Below are 19,207 nucleotides of genomic sequence, written 5' to 3' on the forward strand. Positions count from 1 at the left end.
GAAAGTTCGTCTGCTACAAAGTGTTTGCTCGCTTTCAGTCAAGACAGTGTTGAAACATTGCAAAACAAATTCGCCATGCTTTGTATGAGAGTTATCGATATGGAAATTTGCCAGGTGGTTTATTGAACGATAATCTGTGTCAAATGAAGACGTTTCTGATCACTTTTTTGTGAACCGGAAGCTGCATTGCTTATATTTCCGGGCACGTTTCTTGCTGTCTGCTACTTAGTCTATGGAAGATGTGAACAGGAGGTTGTGCAGATAAAACGGATAAGCTTACTCTGCATTAGTTCAAGATGGACATCGAGCAAGCGATGCAAAAGTTTGAGCGTATTTTGGAGAAGATCGACCCTGACGATATGCAAACATTTTTGCGTCGTGCGCAAGAGCGAATCAAAGGTCTGGGAGTCAGCAGTGTTATTGAACTTTTAGTTATTCATTTGTGGATTGATTCCTTTGGCTTTGTGGGCTGTGTTGTAAAACCAAATGACAAAAGTCACATTTCTATTAAAATGGAAGTTTTGGGCAGACTTTGAAAGCCAGATAAAAATGACAGAGTTTTGGACTGAAAGTGAAAAAAAAAGAGAAGTATAACATCAAACATATCTTACAACTTTTTTTTCACAGAAGAATTGCAGTGTGGAGATGGGGGTGATCACCATAATGAGGATGTGATGTTGGACAACATCAGGGATTCACTGCGTGAGAGTCTACCGCTTTCTGCTGTTTCTAGAACTGAAACCATTGTGCATCCCTCTTTTGGCCCTGTAAGTTTGTTGTGGTTTTGTTAGCATGCAAGTCCATGCACACACTATAGAGACACACACATATATAATATATGCAAGACACACACAAACACACACACACACACACACACCCACACACACACACACACACCCACACACACACACACACACACACTTGAATGTTCATATTCCCTTAATTTTCAAAGAAGAATATCTGTATGCATACATGTAAATACCTGATATATTTGCAAGCATCCCATAGATACAGTTCTGTAGAGCTTGAGGTGTTACAAGGAGTCTTGAAATTGTTTTAGTTCTTGTTCTAATAAAAAAAAAATGTAGGTACCGGTATACATCATAATGTGTGTGTAGGTGTTTTTTGTTGTTACATGTTCTGCATATTCATAGCTTAATTCTTATTCAGAGAGAGACATGAATCATTGAATGTGAAATGTGAATGTTAACACATGGATGAATATTGATATTGTAAGGGGAATTAACTCAGGTGTCTAATATTATGAGGAGAATTGTAAGGGGAATAACTCAGGTGCCAAAGGGAATAGTTGGGGGTTATCACATGATACGACGGACCGTTGACAGACCACATGACTAGACTGACTAATCAGCTGGGGACAGGCCCATTGTCTTCCAATGGTCCAGTGCAGTTGACCTTATACCATAGAACAGAAAAGACGCATGTCGCCTGCGAGAGATCTAACAAGTAAGTACTTGGCTGAACATGGTCGCCGTAGACTTAGCTTGCTGTCCCTGGTAGAATATGGCCGCCTGGGACAGGTGGGCTGTACTGGGATCCTCTCGAGGGCGCGATAGCCTCTAAAATTTACAATGTATTATGTTGAACTTGAAGTGAGCCGTCTTTGTTATCCTTAATCATTAAATGGGCTCGTTGTTCTTTATTTTTCAGAACAGCAAGATGGATCCCAAGCATACCATTCATGTTGATGCGTTTCTGTATGACGATCAAAAGTTTGACGAACTTTGTGATGACGGCAAGATGAGTCGCAATTACTGCACGCAATGTGGTAGCCATGACATGAAACCACTCAGTGAGTTTGATGATTGTGAATGTCCGCACTTTAGGCTAACATGCTGAAGCGTATGTATGATTGGTTGTTTTTAGGAAATCAGTTTGTGTATCATTTTTATATTTAGTCAAGTTTTGACTAAATATTTTAACATCGAGGGGGAATCGAAACGAGGGTCGTGGTGTATGTGCGTGTGTGTGTGCGTGTGTGCGTGTGTGCGTGTGTGTGTGTGTGTAGAGCGATTCAGACTAAACTACTGGACCGATCTTTATGAAATTTTACATGAGAGTTCCTGGGTATGAAATCCCCATACGTTTTTTTCATTTTTTTGATAAATGTCTTTGATGACGTCATATCCGGCTTTTCGTGAAAGTTGAGGCGGCACTGTCACGCCCTCATTTTTCAACCAAATTGGTTGAAATTTTGGTCAAGTAATCTTCGACGAAGCCCGGGGTTCGGTATTGCATTTCAGCTTGGTGGCTTAAAAATTAATTAATGACTTTGGTCATTAAAAATCGGAAAATTGTAAAAAAAAATAAAAATTTATAAAACGATCCAAATTTACGTTTAGCTTATTCTCCATCATTTGCTGATTCCAAAAACATATAAATATGTTATATTCGGATTAAAAACAAGCTCTGAAAATTAAATATATAAAAATTATTATCAAAATTAAATTGTCCAAATCAATTTAAAAACACTTTCATCTTATTCCTTGTCGGTTCCTGATTCCAAAAACATATAGATATGATATGTTTGGATTAAAAACACGCTCAGAAAGTTAAAACAAAGAGAGGTACAGAAAAGCGTGCTATCCTTCTTAGCGCAACTACTACCCCGCTCTTCTTGTCAATTTCACTGCCTTTGCCATGAGCGGTGGACTGACGATGCTACGAGCATACGGTCTTGCTGAAAAATGGCAGCTACTTGACTAAATATTGTATTTTCGCCTTACGCGACTTGTTTATTGTACCTATCTATGTGCGTGTGAGAAGTGCATGTGAATTTGTATTTAAAAGGTGCTACCTTGTTTACAGATCTGATCTTAAAGTTGATTCTCTTGAACATTTAAGTCTCTGTGTGTGGCTGGATGTGTGTGTGTGTGGGGAGGGGGGTGGGTGTGTGTGTGTGTGTGTGGGGGGGGGGGGTTATGTTTGTGTGTCCCCAAGCACTTAAGTTAAAGTTAAACATGTTTAACTTTTTCAGCTGTGTTGACCCACTCTGCCTCTGTACCTCAACTCAAGTACATCTTTCTGCATCTTCTTCCGTCTCTGAGGGACAAGACATTACTTGACATTGGGTCTCGTACAGGAGCTGTCTTGTATGGAGTAAGTTAATACTATACCCTTGCCTTATCATCAGTGTATTTTTGTCTTTTCTTCTTTTGGTTCTTCTTTTTTTCTTGCTTTCGTTCTTTCATGTTGCAGAGTAAAATCTGTTTTGGTTTTGTTTAGATGCCATCTCATTTTAAAGGTAAGGTAATTTCATATAGTCCTGTCAGGTTTCCCTCGTGGGAATTCGGGTTGCTTTCTAAGGACAGCTCTCACATTTGTTTCTTCTTCTATGATGACACAAAGAGAAATAACATGTGTAATGAGCTCAGAGAGAAGAGTTTCACCCTAACAGTTTCAGTATCATTGAGAAAAAAGTTCTGGTGTATCTTGTGTGAATTAAGTATATTGAATGATCATCAAAAGTTTTGATCATGATCGGTCATTCCACATGTGAAACTCAGTCATTGTTGTTGCATTCTTCTCTGCATGAGTCGCTTTCATGCATTAAGATTGTCTCCCTTTTGCTTTCAGGCCTACCTGTACAGTAGTTGTCAAAATATTGTGGGAGTGGAGATCGACTCAACATTCTGTAAGCTGCAACAAAAAACCATTGAAGATTACAGTTTTGAAGACAGGATAAAGGTACTTACTCACTTGCTATTGTTGTTATTTTATTTGGTTTTTTTTAATTTATAATTTTCAGTTAATTTATCAGCTGCTATAAGACTCGTTTACAGCCATTTAAACAAAAAGTACATTGTTACCCCCCTTTTTTTCTACCGTAAAAAATCTGAGAAACCCAGGTCTTAAAAGAGAAGGTGTCGTCCAATGGGGGTGAATTTACAGATGTTGGGAACATAACATATGAAAGACAAGGTCTCCCTCTACACTCCCTCTCGCACCCTTCGTTCTTCTGATGATGCTCGACTTCTCCGTCAAGGTCGCTTTAAACGCAAGGCTCATGGCTTCCGCACGTTTTCGTATTATGGCCCTCAGTTATGGAATTCACTCCCCTTTCAATTACGTCACTCTCAATCCATTTCATCTTTTAAGTCCAATTTGAAAACTCACTTAATTGTTCCAACAACATTACGGATAGTTCCTTAGCATAGAGTCTGGGGATGTGAGATGTGCATGATGTGTTGTTTGAATCTGATAGTGATTGTATGAATTTTGTATACATGTATTGTTGTCACGCGCTTTGAACTTCTGATAAGGCGCTTTATAAATGCCCATTATTATTATTATTATTATTATTATTATATAAAAAAAGGGGTTTCTCCTGTTCATATTTTGAGTTAAGTTTATACAATTCAGAAATATAATCATCAACTCAGTGTTTTCTATACTGGTGCAAAACAGTGATGGGTCCAAGAAGCATGGAGTTTGGTTCCCATAAATGATGTTGTCAGGGGCGGGGATATAGCTCAGTCGGTAGCGCGCTGGATTTGTATCCAGTTGGCCGCTGTCAGTGTGAGTTCGTCCCCACGTTCGGCGAGAGATTTATTTCTCAGAGTCAACTTTGTGTGCAGACTCTCCTCGGTGTCCGAACACCCCCGTGTGTACACGCAAGCACAAGACCAAGTGCGCACAAAAAAGATCCTGTAATCCATGTCAGAGTTCGGTTGGTTATAGAAACACGAAAATACCCAGCATGCTTTCCCCGAAAGCGGCGTATGGCTGCCTAAATGGCGGGGTAAAAACGGTCATACATGTAAAATTCCACTCGTGCAAAAAACACGTAGTGTACGTGGGAGTTTCAACCCACGAACGCAGAAGAAGAAGAATGATGTTGTCATATATCATGCCCCACTGTGGGGTTCCAGTTTTGTAGATTTGCACATATTGCACTACATTGGGGTGTGCACGTTAAAGATCCCACGACTGACAAAAGGGTCTTTCCTGGCAAAATTGTATAGGCATAGATAAAAATGTCCATTAAATACCCGTGGGACTTAGAATAAAGTAAAAAAATTCCATCTCACACGGCATTAAGTCTCAGGAAACATGAATACACGCATGCAGGAGAAAAAAAAAATATGGGTAGCGCCGTATATATGGCAGCTCGCTTTCCCCGGGGAGAAAGCAGCCCGAATTTCCATGAGGGTAACCTCACTGGACTGTAAATCTTATCCAATCCAATTCACTTGAGGTGTGTCTTTATTTTTCAGGTTTACCAGCAAGACATTCTAGACAACCCTAGCTTGATATCTTCAAGTGAGTTTTTGGCTTCATTGTATTTAATGTAGTGAAAAAAGACTTCTAATGCAGTTTTCAGTTGAAGGGTAGTGATTTGTGCCAAACGTAAAATTATTGTGGGTGCATTTAGCTGTATTTTGGTATGAGGTGGTTATGCGGTTAATACCCCTTACAGAAGAGAACATGTGTGTTCAAGAATGGGAAAATAGAATACAACTTCTTCTTTGCTTTCCTCTTTCTCAACAATTATTCATCATGAGTTTGCCCTGAAATGCATCATTGTTTTCTGCCTGTCTACAGGTGACGTTGTCTTCATGAACAACGTTTTTGAATTCTTCCAGACGAAAGAGCTTCAGGAGAGGTGTGACCTGTTTTTTGTTTTTTGCTTTTTTTTGTTGTAATCAGTCTTTCACCATTTTATTGTTCCGTTAGCCTTCTTTGATTACGGTATATTGCTAGATTTATACGATTAATTGGAACCCAAATTTAACACTTAAACCTACTGCAAGCAGCTGCAGTTCATCACTATTTTGTCTCTTCTGTATTTACCTCACAGAATAATCCTTTAATGATAAACTTGTCAGACTACACATGCAAGTAAAGTGTATCAATTGTGAACAGAGCATTTAACAAAGGGACGTAAGCGGTCTAAATAGTAAGACAAGAGTGAGAGACCTGCACAACTGGCCTGCATGCTGACACCTCATTCATATCATCCTCAAAAATAAAAAATGAAAACAAGAAAGGATAGTTCATGGAATGTTTATAGACAAAACAAACATTCTCTACAAACCTTGATCAGCTGATCTTTAAAGGCTTACTAACTCGCTCCCGTGTTTACGATGTGTAGTTTGCCCACAATCGATGTCAAATGCATCATAAGGCCATATAATGACGATATGTCGCAATGCGCGGACCATATACATGCATTACAGCTTGTTCTAGCCTCTGAAAAAGTGAGGATGTCAACAAAGACGCGGAGTTATTTCCCTTGCGTCAACGCTACCTCTGTTGGTAAATCTATAAATAGGACGATCTAGATCAAAATAAAAATTCAAATATCTCAACATTTAAGGGGTCCTAGACCACAATATCTTGCAGGGAACTTAATTTAGCATGTCTCCAGCTGTGGGTAAAGCAATTAGCGTGAATAGTCATCAGCTTTCTATGCCTTTAAAGTGGACAAAAAAGATACACAACAGACAAATAACGATGAAAGGGTGAGCACTAATAGGAAGGTTTCCGCCAGTTATCTCTCTGAGGTTTTGGGTGCTCAGAGAGTACTGTGCCCCTTGCGGGGGCATAAAACATCGAGGTCACAAGCAGGGTCAAGGGGAAGGTCGGCTGGGCGGACAGGAGTATGACGGCTTACTAGTGCCAAAACTTGGTGTTACCCATTATCACGTGATAATTACTAATTAACGCTGTCAGTTACTGTTTTCATCTGTTAGTTACTAATTTCTGTGGGAACATTACTAATTATTAGTTTTGGCACTAGCAATCCGTCAGGAAGTGAGCCAAAACTAAAAATTAGTAATTAACAGGTGAAAGTTAGTAATTTTTCCGGAAAAATTAGTAATTTTCCCGGGAAAATAAGTAATTAACACCTGAAAATGGTAATTATCAAGGGAAAATTACCTGGGACAGGCTGATCTCTCTTAACCCAGTGTGGGATTTTCAGTGGGGCGACCACCCCCAACCCAGCGCGTCCCCGGGTGGCGGATAGGGGAACGGTCTTCAGATATGGAGATCAGCCGCTTGCGGCCGCGGACCAAACTGGCTCCGGGTGGGATCCCGGCAAATCCTCCCCCCTGTGCTCTCAGGGTAGGACGTACGGGCCATGAGCTAAGGGTGAGGTAACCCCGACAGAAAACCCCGAATGCTGAAGACGGAGGACCCGGGCCGCACGGCGCATTCTAACAAACCACGGGTACACGCACTTACGCAAATGATGACACAATCAACCAGCACAGATGGAAATGGCGCTCGCCCATTGAGGACCCCCCAGGGTGGAGCAGCGTCGGGTCCCATGCCTCAAAGGGACCCAGCCCCAACTACTGGAGGTCCCTCCCGTCCGTCTTGTCACGCCAGGGGACGCGGGAGGAAAGTGACTGGCACCACCACAACCGGGAAGAAACCCAGTCAGCAGCGACCTTTTCAGGTCATGCACTGGAACGCAGAAAGTATCCTGAACAAGAAGACAGAGTTGGAGCATATCCTGCATGAGAAGAACATCAACATCTGCTGTATTCAGGAGACGCACCTGACACCCCAAAAGTCCTTCAAAGTGAGAGGCTACCAATGCCTTAGGTCCGACAGAACAGACCGAAGCAAAGGAGGAATCCTGACCCTCATCAGGAACAACATCAATGCCTGTTTGATAGAAACGCACATGGAGGACTCCGAATATCAGGTGATTCGAATCCAGACGAAGACATCAGAATTCCATCTTGTCAACTTCTACTGCCCCAATGATAGACACCTCGCCCTTGACACGATCCCCGCAAAGGCCTCCAACTTCATCGTGGTGGGTGACTTCAACAGTCATTCACAGAGTTGGGGATATGACCACCTGGATCGGAGAGGAGAAGAGGTGGAGAACTGGCAGGACGACAAAGGTCTCATCCTTTTGAACAGTCCCTTTGACTGCCCTACATTCTACTCCAGAAGATGGCACACTACATCAACTCCTGACCTAGCCTTCTGCACGGAAGACATGCACCAGCTAACCAGCAGAGATGTCGGAGAACAGCTAGGTGGAAGTGACCATCGGCCAGTCTTTTTGACCCTGGGCATGGAGTCCTGCACTGAAGCTTCCTTCCCACGGTGGAACTACAAAAGAGCGAACTGGTTCCTCTTTAGACATCGCACCAGCGAACTCACCAAAGACATCAGAGTCGAGGGTCGAGACATCAACATGGTGGCGAAGGACTTCAACATGAGCATCCTCAGAGCAGCGCGTGAGTCCATTCCCAGGGGTGCCAGGAGAGACTATAAGCCCTACTGGAGCAATGAATTGCAGGAACTGGATGATGATCTGGCAGACGCCAGAAGGGAAGCAGAAGTCAACCCGTCACAAAACAACAACATCCGCCTCCAGGAAGCCAAAGCCAAATTTCTCAAAAAGAAGCTACAGGCAAGACGGAGAAGCTGGCAAGAGAAAACAAGCTCTCTGAACCTTGAGAAGGATGGCAGAAAGCTCTGGAGGCTCACCAAGCAGTTGAATGATGAGAACACCAGCAGAGGAAAGATCACATTAGAAGAGAACGAGAAGGTGCTAACTGGAAAGCATGCTGCCAACCAATTTGCTGAAAGCTATGCAGCTGAGAGCAACCTCCATGTTAGCCCCGAGAAACAGAGAGAAGCAAGAAGAGAGAAAAGAGAGAGACCTGCCAGACAGTTGACAGTGGACGCCATGAGTCAACCACTCACACTCCACGAGCTGCACTCAGCTCTGAAAAAGTCAAAGGCGAAGAAGTCCCCTGGCCCAGACGGCATCACCAACGAGATGCTAACCCACCTTGGTAGTGCAGCAGAGAACAAGCTACTCGAGGTCTTCAACAGCAGCTGGCAAGAAGGATCGCTACCACAACTCTGGCGAGAAGCGATCATGATCCCCATCTTAAAAAAAGGGAAGGATCCAAAGAAGGCCACCAGCTATCGCCCAATCAGCCTCACCAGCTGTGTTGTGAAGACCCTGGAGAGAATTGTGAACGAGCGCCTCAGGTGGTACCTGGAATCCAGGAACCTCCTCGCCCCTGAACAAGCTGGATTCCGACAGTTCCGCAGCACTGAAGATCAGGTCACTTACCTGGCGCAAGAAGTTGAAGATGCCTTTCAGGAACAGAAGCTGGTCTTCGTCACCTGGATAGATCTTCAGAAGGCCTTTGACAAGGTCTGGAAAGATGGACTCCTTGTAAAACTGCTGAGGAAAGGCGTGTCCAGCAACATGTACCAGTGGATTCGCTCTTACCTCTATAACCGCAGGGCAAGAGTTAACATCGACCAGACCAAAAGCAAGAAGTTCCTCCTTCGTCATGGCGTCCCTCAGGGCGGAGTCCTCTCCCCCACACTCTTCCTTCTCTTCATCGACGATCTGGTGTCTGAGATGCCCAAGGGGATCAAAGCTGCTCTCTACGCAGACGACCTTGTGATCTGGTGCAAGGAGGAGCACGCAAGTACTGCCACCTACAGAATGCAGCAAGCGGCAGATAGGCTGAACGCATGGGCAGAAGATTGGTGCGTCTCCATCAACAAGGAGAAATCCTCCACCACCCTATTCACACTGTCGCCAAAGCAGAAAGCCGGAACCATTAGGCTTGGTGGAACTCCTCTGAGAGAGGATGAAGAAGCAACGTACCTTGGTGTCACCTTTGATAGACGGCAGACCTGGAAACCACACATTGCACAGGCAGAGACGAAGGCCCGGCGCAAGCTAGCCATACTCAGGAAGCTGGCAGGTACCACCTGGGGAGCGAACGAGAAGATACTGAAGACAGTATACCAGGGAACAATCAGACCCCACCTCGAGTACGGCTCCACAGCGTGGTCAACCTCAGCCAAGACAAACCTGCAGACCCTTGACCGTGTGCAAAACCAGGCCCTCCGACTCATCACTGGTGCAATGAAATCCACGCCCATCAAGGAAATGGAGAAGCTTACCACCATCCAACCCCTCTGTCAGAGAAGAGAAGCCAAGACTATGGTACAGGCCGAGAAGCTCAAGTGCCTACCCGACCACCCCATGAAGCACAGACTGAGCAACCTCACCAAGAACCGGCTCAAACGGAGCAGTTTTGTACACGAGAGCAAGAGACTTTCTCGACAGTACAGGGAAGTCCTCCCACAGAACACTCTACCTCTGACCCAAGAAGAAGAGGAAACCCCCAAGGCAACAGAGAAACCAGGCATCCAGATCTGCACCAGTGTTCCACATGTTACCTCAGGAGAAGATCAGAATGACACAGCTCGACAGGCACTCACCTTAGCCCTGATCGACGAACAGTACCCAAAAGAGGCGTGGATCCATGTATACACCGATGGATCAGCAACTAACGCCGTGCTCAATGGAGGTGCAGGCATTCTCATCCAGTTCCCTGGGGGACATACAGCTACATCCAGCGTTGCCACTGGCAAACACTGCACAAACTATAAAGCAGAAGCAGAAGCTCTCATGCAGGCCGCCTCCTTGGTTCAGGACTCCGCAGACCCTTGCTACCAAGTTGTCTTCCTCTCGGACGCCCTTTCAGTCCTTCAGGCCCTAGAGAACGACAAACTCCCACAGCTGGCCAAAGCATTACAGATGGTCAGACAAACCAGAAGAGTTGTCCTCCAGTGGATACCAGCACACTGCGGGATACCAGGAAATGAAAGGGCAGATGAGCTGGCGAAAGAAGGAGCCGTGGAAGACCAACCTGAAAACAGTGTCAGCTTTAGTGAGCAGAAGACAATCATCAAGGCATTGATGAGGCCAAGGACAAACAGAGATGACTACCACACACTGTCCAGAGAGCAGCAAGTCAAACTCATCAGGCTGCGTACTGGCCACAACAGGCTCAATGCTCACATGAACCGAAAGTTCAAGCTGGCGCCATCACCAACCTGTGCCTGCGGTCAAGAAGACCAAACAGCGGAACACATCTTACAGCGATGTCCCTTACTAGATGAGGAACGAAAAGAAGTGTGGCCGTCACCAACTCCCTTGCAGACCAAACTATACGGCAGTCGACAGGAGTTGGAGAAAACGACAACATTTATCACCAGTGCTGGACTGATTGTGTAACCTGCGAACGCCAAGAAGAAGAAGAAGGGAAAATTACTAATTTTCCCTTGATAATTACAATTATGAGGTTTTGGCACTAGTAAGCCGGAGACTACAATAGGAAGGTTTCCGCCAGTTATCTCTCTTTGAGGTTTTGGGTTCTTAGAGAGTACCGTGCCCCTTGCGGGGGCATAAAACATCGAGGTCACAAGCAGGGTCAAGGGGAAGGTCGCTGGACGGACAGGAGACTATTAAGCTACGTTGGATTGGGTTGGCTCCTTCAGAAATGGAATGAAGCAAAATGGCCATAGATCGAGGTTCCAGTGAATGTGTTAATTGCTGTGTCTATGATTAAGCTTTCCATAAACTAACCCTTCTTGTTTTTTGATTCATGATTGTGGAACGTTGGCAGTCTGTCTGTTTCGTTTTTTAATCGTCAGAATGTAATTTTGTGCATATTTTGTTTGACAGGATGTGGAGAGCACTGAGTGAGGCCCTCAGGAAACCAGGCATGACAGTGATCACTGTACCCAGCATAGAGGAGTCGCTGGAAAACTTGGGTGTAAGGATAGATGAATTCCCTAAATAATTCTGTCTGCGGTTTTATTGGCTGTGGAAGAGTTGTGCCCCTTTAAAAACAGTTAGGCAAATACACGTGGCCACTGATCAATAGAGGAAAGCAAACATGGCGGCAGTCAGTTGTCAGCTCCAATTAGCATATTTTTCAAAAGAAAAATGTATTATAGAGGTGGTACTGTTTACGTCAAAGCTCAGTATTCACTCTGACGCCATTGTGAGCAGTGTGTGTTTGTTGCGAAGGGGCTCAACTCTTCCACAGCTAAAAAAAGAACCATGACAGAGTTTTTTCCAGATATTGTCTACTTTTAGCTTGTGTGTGTGTTAGTGTGTGTGCATGTGTGTGTGGATGCGTGCATGCGTGCCTGTTGAACATTTTGCAGGCATGAGAATCTTTTCTCCTTTGGAGGGAATTCCTCGTTGGATATGAAAAATGGACACATTAAATTGATTTTGAAGCTGTATATAACACTCCTCATGTGTAAATCAATTTCCCTTCATCTCTTACATCAGGGTTAAGAAAAACTGATATCTTCTTTTAAATGTATAATTTTTGGAATTGGCAAACTGTATTTCCTTCTTTTTGACCGTTATTTATTCTCATGTCTGATTTTGCAATTTCCATTGTGTGCTTGTACGTATTTAAACTCAGAGATGTAAACACATATTTTGGTGTGTTTCATTTTTCAAAAGCATTGTGCAGGGATTTAATGTGTATTTGGTCTTTTAGATACACATTTTCTATCAAGCGAAACACATGCAATTGTTAATGACCAACTGAAGGATATCCAACTGAAAGAAATTGCTCAGCTTCAGGGGGCCCTCCCTCAAAACCCCCAATCCCTCCCCGCCAACAGCCCAACAGTGAGCGTTATCATTGCTACCCAACCCTGATATTGTGACTCATTTTGACAAATTGTGCATTTCAGATTCTGAAAGAAGTCAACATGGATTGGCTGAAGCCTGTGGACCTGAGGAAAGAGAGAAAACGAGCAAAGTGCGAGCTGTTGGGAGGCAACTCAGATGAAGATGAACTGGACAATATCTTCATGTACAAAACATGACAGTCAATATGCACGTACAGGAGAGAAGGATGCATGGATTTATTACTAGCTAGCAGGACCTTCAGGGCAAAATGAGTGTAGGTCAATGATACAGTCGAATCTGCCCTTGTGACCACCTCTTGAAAGTGACCACCTGCCCACAGTGACCACCTCTTGAAAGGGACTACTATCAAGGATCGCAGACAAGTTTTTTCTCTCCATATAATCCACCTTTCCATCGCGACCACCAGGTTTGACTGTACAATGCTTTGGTGATGTTGTCTGAAGTGATTAGACTTGAGAGGGGGAAAACACAACACAATGTTTGCGTGTGTAGGAAATGTGTACAGTAGATACACAAGAAAGTGTACCAAACAGCACCAAAGATGGCGATTGTTGTGCGCTGGTTCAAAGTTCAAGGATACGTGGAAATGAGATGAATGATAATGGTGTAGCCTTAAATGAACCCAAAAGGAATTCTTAGAGTATTATGGAGAATATTCATTCAAGTTTACTGTCTTCATTTTTGTTTGTTTTTTGAGCAGCGGTTGGTGTGTCTGTGTCTGTGTGTGTGTGTGATATCCTGTTAGTTTATCTGTGTATCTATGCATTTGTGAGAGAAAGGGAAGGGAGGGCATGGCATATGGAATTTGTTTCTGTGAAAGAGAGGTAGCATGTGTGTGTGTGTGTGTTTGATATTCTGTTAGTTTGTCTGTGTATCTATGCATTCATGAAAGAAAGGGTAGGGAGGGCATGGACTATGGAATTTTTTCTGAGGAAGAGAGGGAGAGTTTGTGTGTGTCTTTGTGTGTGTGGGAAGGTTATTGTTTGGGGCATTGCTGTTACAGGATACTTCTATGCCTGTAAAATGGATTTGCATGTTTGATTTTTGTGTGAAAAAAGCTTAGTAAAATGCCTCAGAATGTGTGCAGTCTTCTCTGTATTGCCTTTGTTTCAGGGAAATGATGGTGGAATGCAGTGGCTTTCTGTGTGTGTGTGTGTGTGTGTGTGTGTGTGTGTGTGTGTGTGTGTGTGTGTGTGTGTGATTATCATAACACCTAAGCATTCTTGTAGAGCTGTATGTCTCGTTGTAACTGTAAAGTGGGAAGTGTTTATAGATCTATATATATCTCTACCAATGGAAGTCTCCACATCTCACACTCATAAATTGCTTGCAAGCATAGCCCCTGCTATCGAGCCAGTTGACACAGGCATTTCAGGTCGTACACAGAGACACACGTACGTACTTCTGCATGAGCTGAAGTGTACTAATGAGTCTTGACCCAGAATTGAGTAGAACAAACGGTCCTACATTTTGACACGCGGGTGTCAAGTCACCTTTTAGTACACGGGAGAGCTCAGCGAGTTTTAAAACTTGGAATGCACCAAAGATAAGATGAAAATAGTCATCAGTGACTCAGCTTTGAGCTTCTGTGTGTGTGTGTGTGTGTGTGTGTGTGTGTGTGTGTGTGTGTGTGTGCGCATATGCATATGCGTAGTTGTGTGTGTGTGTGTGTGCGCGCGGGCGCATTTCTACTGAGATAATAAGTGTCAACAGTACAAGTATGGATAGTCACGTATGAAAAGGTTTATCCCTGTGCAACACGCTAACGCATGGTTCATAAGACTCTGAGTCTCGTTCAAAGCAACCAAAACCTGTAGGGCTACGGACCTAAACTTAAAGGTACGTGTACATTCCTTCTCGTGTACGTGATCATGTTCAACACTACGGAACTTTAGGATTTTACAAGGGATGAGACCCCCCGCGGGTTAGGGGGAAGAATTTACCCGATGCTCCCCAGCATGTCGTAAGAGGCGACTAACGCCGGGATTCTGTTTCTCCTTTTACCCTTGTTAAGTGTTTCTTGTATAGAATATAGTCCATTTTTGTAAAGATTGTAGTCAAGCAGTATGTAAGAAATGTTAAGTCCTTTGTACTGGAAACTTGCATTCTCCCAGTAAGGTAATACATTGTACTACGTTGCAAGCCCCTGGAGCAAATTTTTGATTAGTGCTTTTGTGAAGAAGAAACAATTGACAAGTGGCTCTATCCCATCACCCCCCTTCCCTCCGTCGCGATATAACCTTGAACGGTTGAAAACGACGTTAAACACCAAATAAAGAAAGAAAGATTAGGATTTTACAAGGGATGAGATCATCTTTTCACGTTGACAGATGCCAAATTCAACAGCCTGGCTGCTACTAGCAATTAAAGAGTGTGTTATTTGGGCTGAATGGATGACATGGATGCAGGGCTCTCCATAGCGCGCGTCCCTGCGTCCTATACGCACTAGAAGCCGAAAACACGTACTAGAAATTTATGGAGGCCTGGCACTAGACTTTAAAAGAGCAGGTCCTGGGACGTACTAAATTTCCTTTATCGTGCCTACCGTAGATCTATACCATTTCGACCTGCAATCGTCTGCTATTGTACACAGTACTCTATGCGTGACCACAATGTTTTATAACTACACCGAGACTTTTCGGCTTTTGGACCCTTGGGACCTTCTAAAATTCTGCAGTGGGAGGACATCAGTGGGGAACCCTGAGATGTCACTTAAAATTAATTCAACAACAACATTCCCACACTGCAGCGAAAGCAGACATGCTGTTTATGTTCAGGATGTGTTTAAGTTGAAGGAATCTCTTAATTATCCTTTGTAAAAACCTGGTGAGATCTGAGATGGTGAGTCGAAATTGTTTACACAGGAAGGGTTGTACCTTTAAAATACCTTCATCGTGCATGCTCTCAAACACAGCACGCACAACTGTTTTGTATTTCAAGTGACAATTGCCACGCTGAGCTGACCTCAAACACAACGATTAACGTTCAGCGTCTACATCTTTAACAAAGCACAAGGAAACACCACTGTAATATTAATTTTCAAAATTTAGACAAAGAGACAAGCTTAATGATGACCAGTTTTGTGTCTAGATCGCAATTTGGCATTTCCAAGTTCACATAAAACTTACACAGTTTATTTTTAGACAAAGAAACGAACATAACGGTCACAAGTTTTGTGTCTCGATTGCAGTTTGACACATTCGAATTCACATAATTTCTAAGCCGTTTATTGTCAGACAAAGAAACCTGACGAGCAAAACGGTCGCATCTTTTTTCGTCTTGATTTTCAGTTTGACAATCAGAATTCATATAGTTTCTGAGTTCATTGTTAGGCAAAGATAAAACACAACGGTCAAATGTGTTGTGTCTAGATTGCAGTTTGACATAAACCAGTTTATGAAGTTTCAATGTTCATTTTCTTTTAAGCTGCAGTATCATAACTAAGGAGCTTTCTGTCTTTCTGTTTACTTTTTATTTTTATTCCGGATCCGAATCTGTTTGGAAAACGACGCAGCTGATTGGAGATGGAGATTTTCTACGGACTGTGTGAAGTTCCAGCGTGGTGGATGGTGGTTCTTATCATCGTTGTATCTCTCTACACGTGAGTAATTATTGAGTGATATTATTATATGTTCTGTTTTCCATGAGAACACATGTTTGTCTCATGCGTTTGTTATTGTTTGTGATCGCCAGTGTTGGCGCTGAGAAAGAACGAACGAACTTTATTTTACAAGGATAAAGGTTTAAGGCACATTGCCTTGTCTTACAACCTCAGTGTCCTTAAACAAATACTAAACATATTATATTCACTAAAGAAGCATACAAATGGAACGAATTGATAGATGAACAATGCTAAATGCAACCAGAATATAAAATCGATAATTAAGAGCATCATCCTTCAACTCTGAGGGGGAGAGAGAGAGAGAGAGAGAGAGAGAGAGAGAGAGAGAGAGAGAGAGAGAGAGAGAGAGAGAGAGAGAGAGAGAGAGAGAGAGAGAGAGTGGGGATGCGTCTGTGTGTGTGTGTTTCTCTGTCAGTCACCTGTCTGCATGTCTGTAGGACAGTCTCAGTCTGTCGGTTTGTCTGTCAGTGTCTGCTTCGGCATTTGTCAGCGTGATCGAACTAGACATTTTTACGTGGAAAAACACAAAAACAAATATACCGACTTCGTAGTATGTTTGTCTGCAGGTATGGTATCTGGTCCCACAGTACGTGGCCCAAGCTGGGCATACCTGGTCCGAGACCTGAACCTTTCTTTGGAAACACACGACAGCTTAGGAAAAAGGTAAACAGTAACAGTTTCACAAAATTATCCAACTCAACAACCGCAGACAGACAGACAGAGAGAGAGAGAGAGAGAGAGAGAGAGAGAGAGAGAGAGAGAGAGAGAGAGAGAGAGAGAGAGAGACAGACAGACAGACAGACACATACATGCACACACACACACACACACATACACACACACACATACACACACATACACACACACACTCTCTCTCTCTCTCTTTCCCTCCCACTCCCCCCGACGGTGTGCATATGTGTGTGTGTGTGTGTATGTGTGTTAGTGTGTGTGTGTGTGTATATATGTGTGTGTGTGTGTGTGTTTGTTTGTGTGTGTGTGTAGGTGATTCATCTAGCATTTTTGTTGCTTTTTTCCAGACGTTTTATGTCGCCTATGCTGAATGGCATAAACAGTACGGGCGAGTATTTGGGTAAGTCATTTGAGAAATCACTTTCTTTCAGTTTAGTATTCACTTGAGTATAGGCGAGTTCAGTTGAGGCCTTTTTAGTGTAGCATAGCTTAATATAAACATCTTCTTCGTTTATTTTTTTTTTTTTTGTTTGTTTAAGTTTGGTTGGTTTGTATGTCTATAATGTAAATTATTTACTTTACTGTCAGTTTTTTTTTCTCTCGTCAGAATGATAACTGTTTTTAATTTTGACAGAGTTTAAGTTACGAAGCATGTTTGTGCCCAGAATTTTTTTCCCAAGTGCCTCGTGTTCCTTGACTATGTGTTTTGTACGCGTGAGTACTGTACTCTTGCATTCTTTGCTGAATTTGTTTGTGTTTCTGTAGACCGCATTAAATTGTGAAATAGCAACTAAAGCGTATCCATGATTGGTTACCAAAACATCGGGCTAAGAACTTTTTTTTGTAATTCTACAGTCTCGATTTCATGGGCTCTCCCATGCTGGTTGTGACCGACCTTGACATCCTGAGAGAGATCATGGTCAAGGATTTTAACAACTTTGCCGACAGACACGTAAGCCAAGTTAAAGCAGTTAGAGTTTGCTTTTCTTCTACGGAAATTATGCATCGTTGTGTGCATTTTTGACGGATTAACTTGGATTGATTGTTTGCTGAATGAATGTTACTATTTCGCAGAAAAAAAAACTTCGTCCCGCTTTTCTAACGATGGGCATCGACAACAGCTTTTGAATTTACATTACAATGTAAAACGGATGAGAGTACTTCTATCGTAATACGGCGAACCGGAGCCGTAGGGCAAGAATCGTAATAAATGAAAAAACAAGCCTGCAGACAAACGAACTAATGAAGAAATAATACAAATTCAGACTGTTTGATTGTATGATCTATACTTGTTCTAAACGTTTCTTTCATCCTAGTTTATGGCTGGCACAACTCGTCCACCCACCATTGACAAGGGGTTGTTTTTTGCGGGTGGCACCGCCTGGAAACGGATCCGAAACCTCATGACACCTACGTTCACTGCCAGCAAATTGAAGAATGTGAGTTTACCGTTAGATCACTGAACAAGCGAAAATCATTCACATTTGAGATCATCTGTCTTCTCAGTGTTGTCCAGACAAACAGACCGATCGACCGAGAGACAGACAGGCAGACAGACTGACAGACACTGAGAAATGTGCCACACTCAGACACCCAAAGCAAAGTGGCCCCGCGATTGGTTAACGAGGGTACTAATAACAACAACAACTACTACTACTACTACTACTACTACTACTACTACTACTACTACTACTACTACTACAACAACAACAGCAGCAATAACCACCACCACCACCACCACCAACATCACTGACCAACCGGGCGGCGGTAATGACAGTGTCTGCCTGTTTCAGATGTGTCCAGTGATTGATCGATGCAGCCACAATCTGGTGGACAACCTACAGACCAAGGGACGGGATGGGCAGAGCGTGGACATCAAGAGGTCATCTTACGTTTTCAAGCATTTGGGCTGCTTTACGAAACATCTGAGAATATTTTAGAATATGTATCGACTTAGGTCCCCTTTTCTTTACCGGGAGAAGGAAGGGTGTTGAGCGGTGTGTGTGTGTGTGTGTGCACGTGTGTGTGTGTGTGTGTGTGTGTGTGTGAGTGTGTGTGTGTGTGTGTGTGTGTACGTGTGTGTGTGTGTGTGTGTGTGGGGGGGGGGGGGGTATGAGCACCTAATAAACCAATTAACGTTCTTGCAAGATTTGTCAGCGATTGAGATTTAGCTACGCACGTTTCATGAGTCCTGACGAAGCAGACCCCCCTTCCTCATTCTGTGGTTGCCGGACAGACAGGAATTTAAATTCATCACCCGAGTGAAGCACAACTTCATAAACAAAATTACGAAACTATGGTGGGTTCTGCAAGGCAACTTTTTATCTATGTGGACTTAATCGACTTTTACAACAGGGCGAGGGAGCATGAACGGAAAAAGCAGAAGCCCCTCAGATATTTTTCTT

General features: G+C 43.3%; 2 protein-coding genes across 3 annotated transcripts in view; both read left to right on the plus strand.

Annotated features, from left to right (window-relative positions):
* Positions 1 to 23: 23 nt before the first annotated feature.
* Positions 24 to 13,577, plus strand: LOC138952992 (uncharacterized). The gene is made up of 9 exons (XM_070324758.1): positions 24 to 399; positions 628 to 767; positions 1,672 to 1,813; positions 2,999 to 3,120; positions 3,598 to 3,708; positions 5,238 to 5,283; positions 5,566 to 5,626; positions 11,498 to 11,588; positions 12,532 to 13,577. The coding sequence occupies exons 1-9, from the start codon at positions 297 to 299 to the stop codon at positions 12,664 to 12,666; spliced, it is 951 nt and encodes a 316-aa protein (XP_070180859.1). The 5' UTR covers positions 24 to 296; the 3' UTR covers positions 12,667 to 13,577.
* A 625-nt stretch (positions 13,578 to 14,202) lies between these two features.
* Positions 14,203 to 19,207, plus strand: part of LOC138952995 (cytochrome P450 3A24-like) — a 115,147-nt gene continuing 110,142 nt past the window's right edge. For both annotated transcript variants that reach the window (XM_070324763.1, XM_070324764.1), the window contains exons 1-7: positions 14,203 to 14,329; positions 16,005 to 16,091; positions 16,679 to 16,775; positions 17,150 to 17,202; positions 17,658 to 17,754; positions 18,119 to 18,241; positions 18,596 to 18,684. In XM_070324763.1, coding sequence (XP_070180864.1) covers positions 16,015 to 16,091; positions 16,679 to 16,775; positions 17,150 to 17,202; positions 17,658 to 17,754; positions 18,119 to 18,241; positions 18,596 to 18,684 — 536 coding nt within the window. In that variant the 5' untranslated portion in view covers positions 14,203 to 14,329; positions 16,005 to 16,014. The remainder of the gene's footprint in view (positions 14,330 to 16,004; positions 16,092 to 16,678; positions 16,776 to 17,149; positions 17,203 to 17,657; positions 17,755 to 18,118; positions 18,242 to 18,595; positions 18,685 to 19,207) is intronic.

The sequence above is a fragment of the Littorina saxatilis genome, linkage group LG17, assembly GCF_037325665.1.
Source record: "Littorina saxatilis isolate snail1 linkage group LG17, US_GU_Lsax_2.0, whole genome shotgun sequence".
Classification (NCBI taxonomy): Eukaryota; Metazoa; Mollusca; class Gastropoda; order Littorinimorpha; family Littorinidae; genus Littorina; species Littorina saxatilis.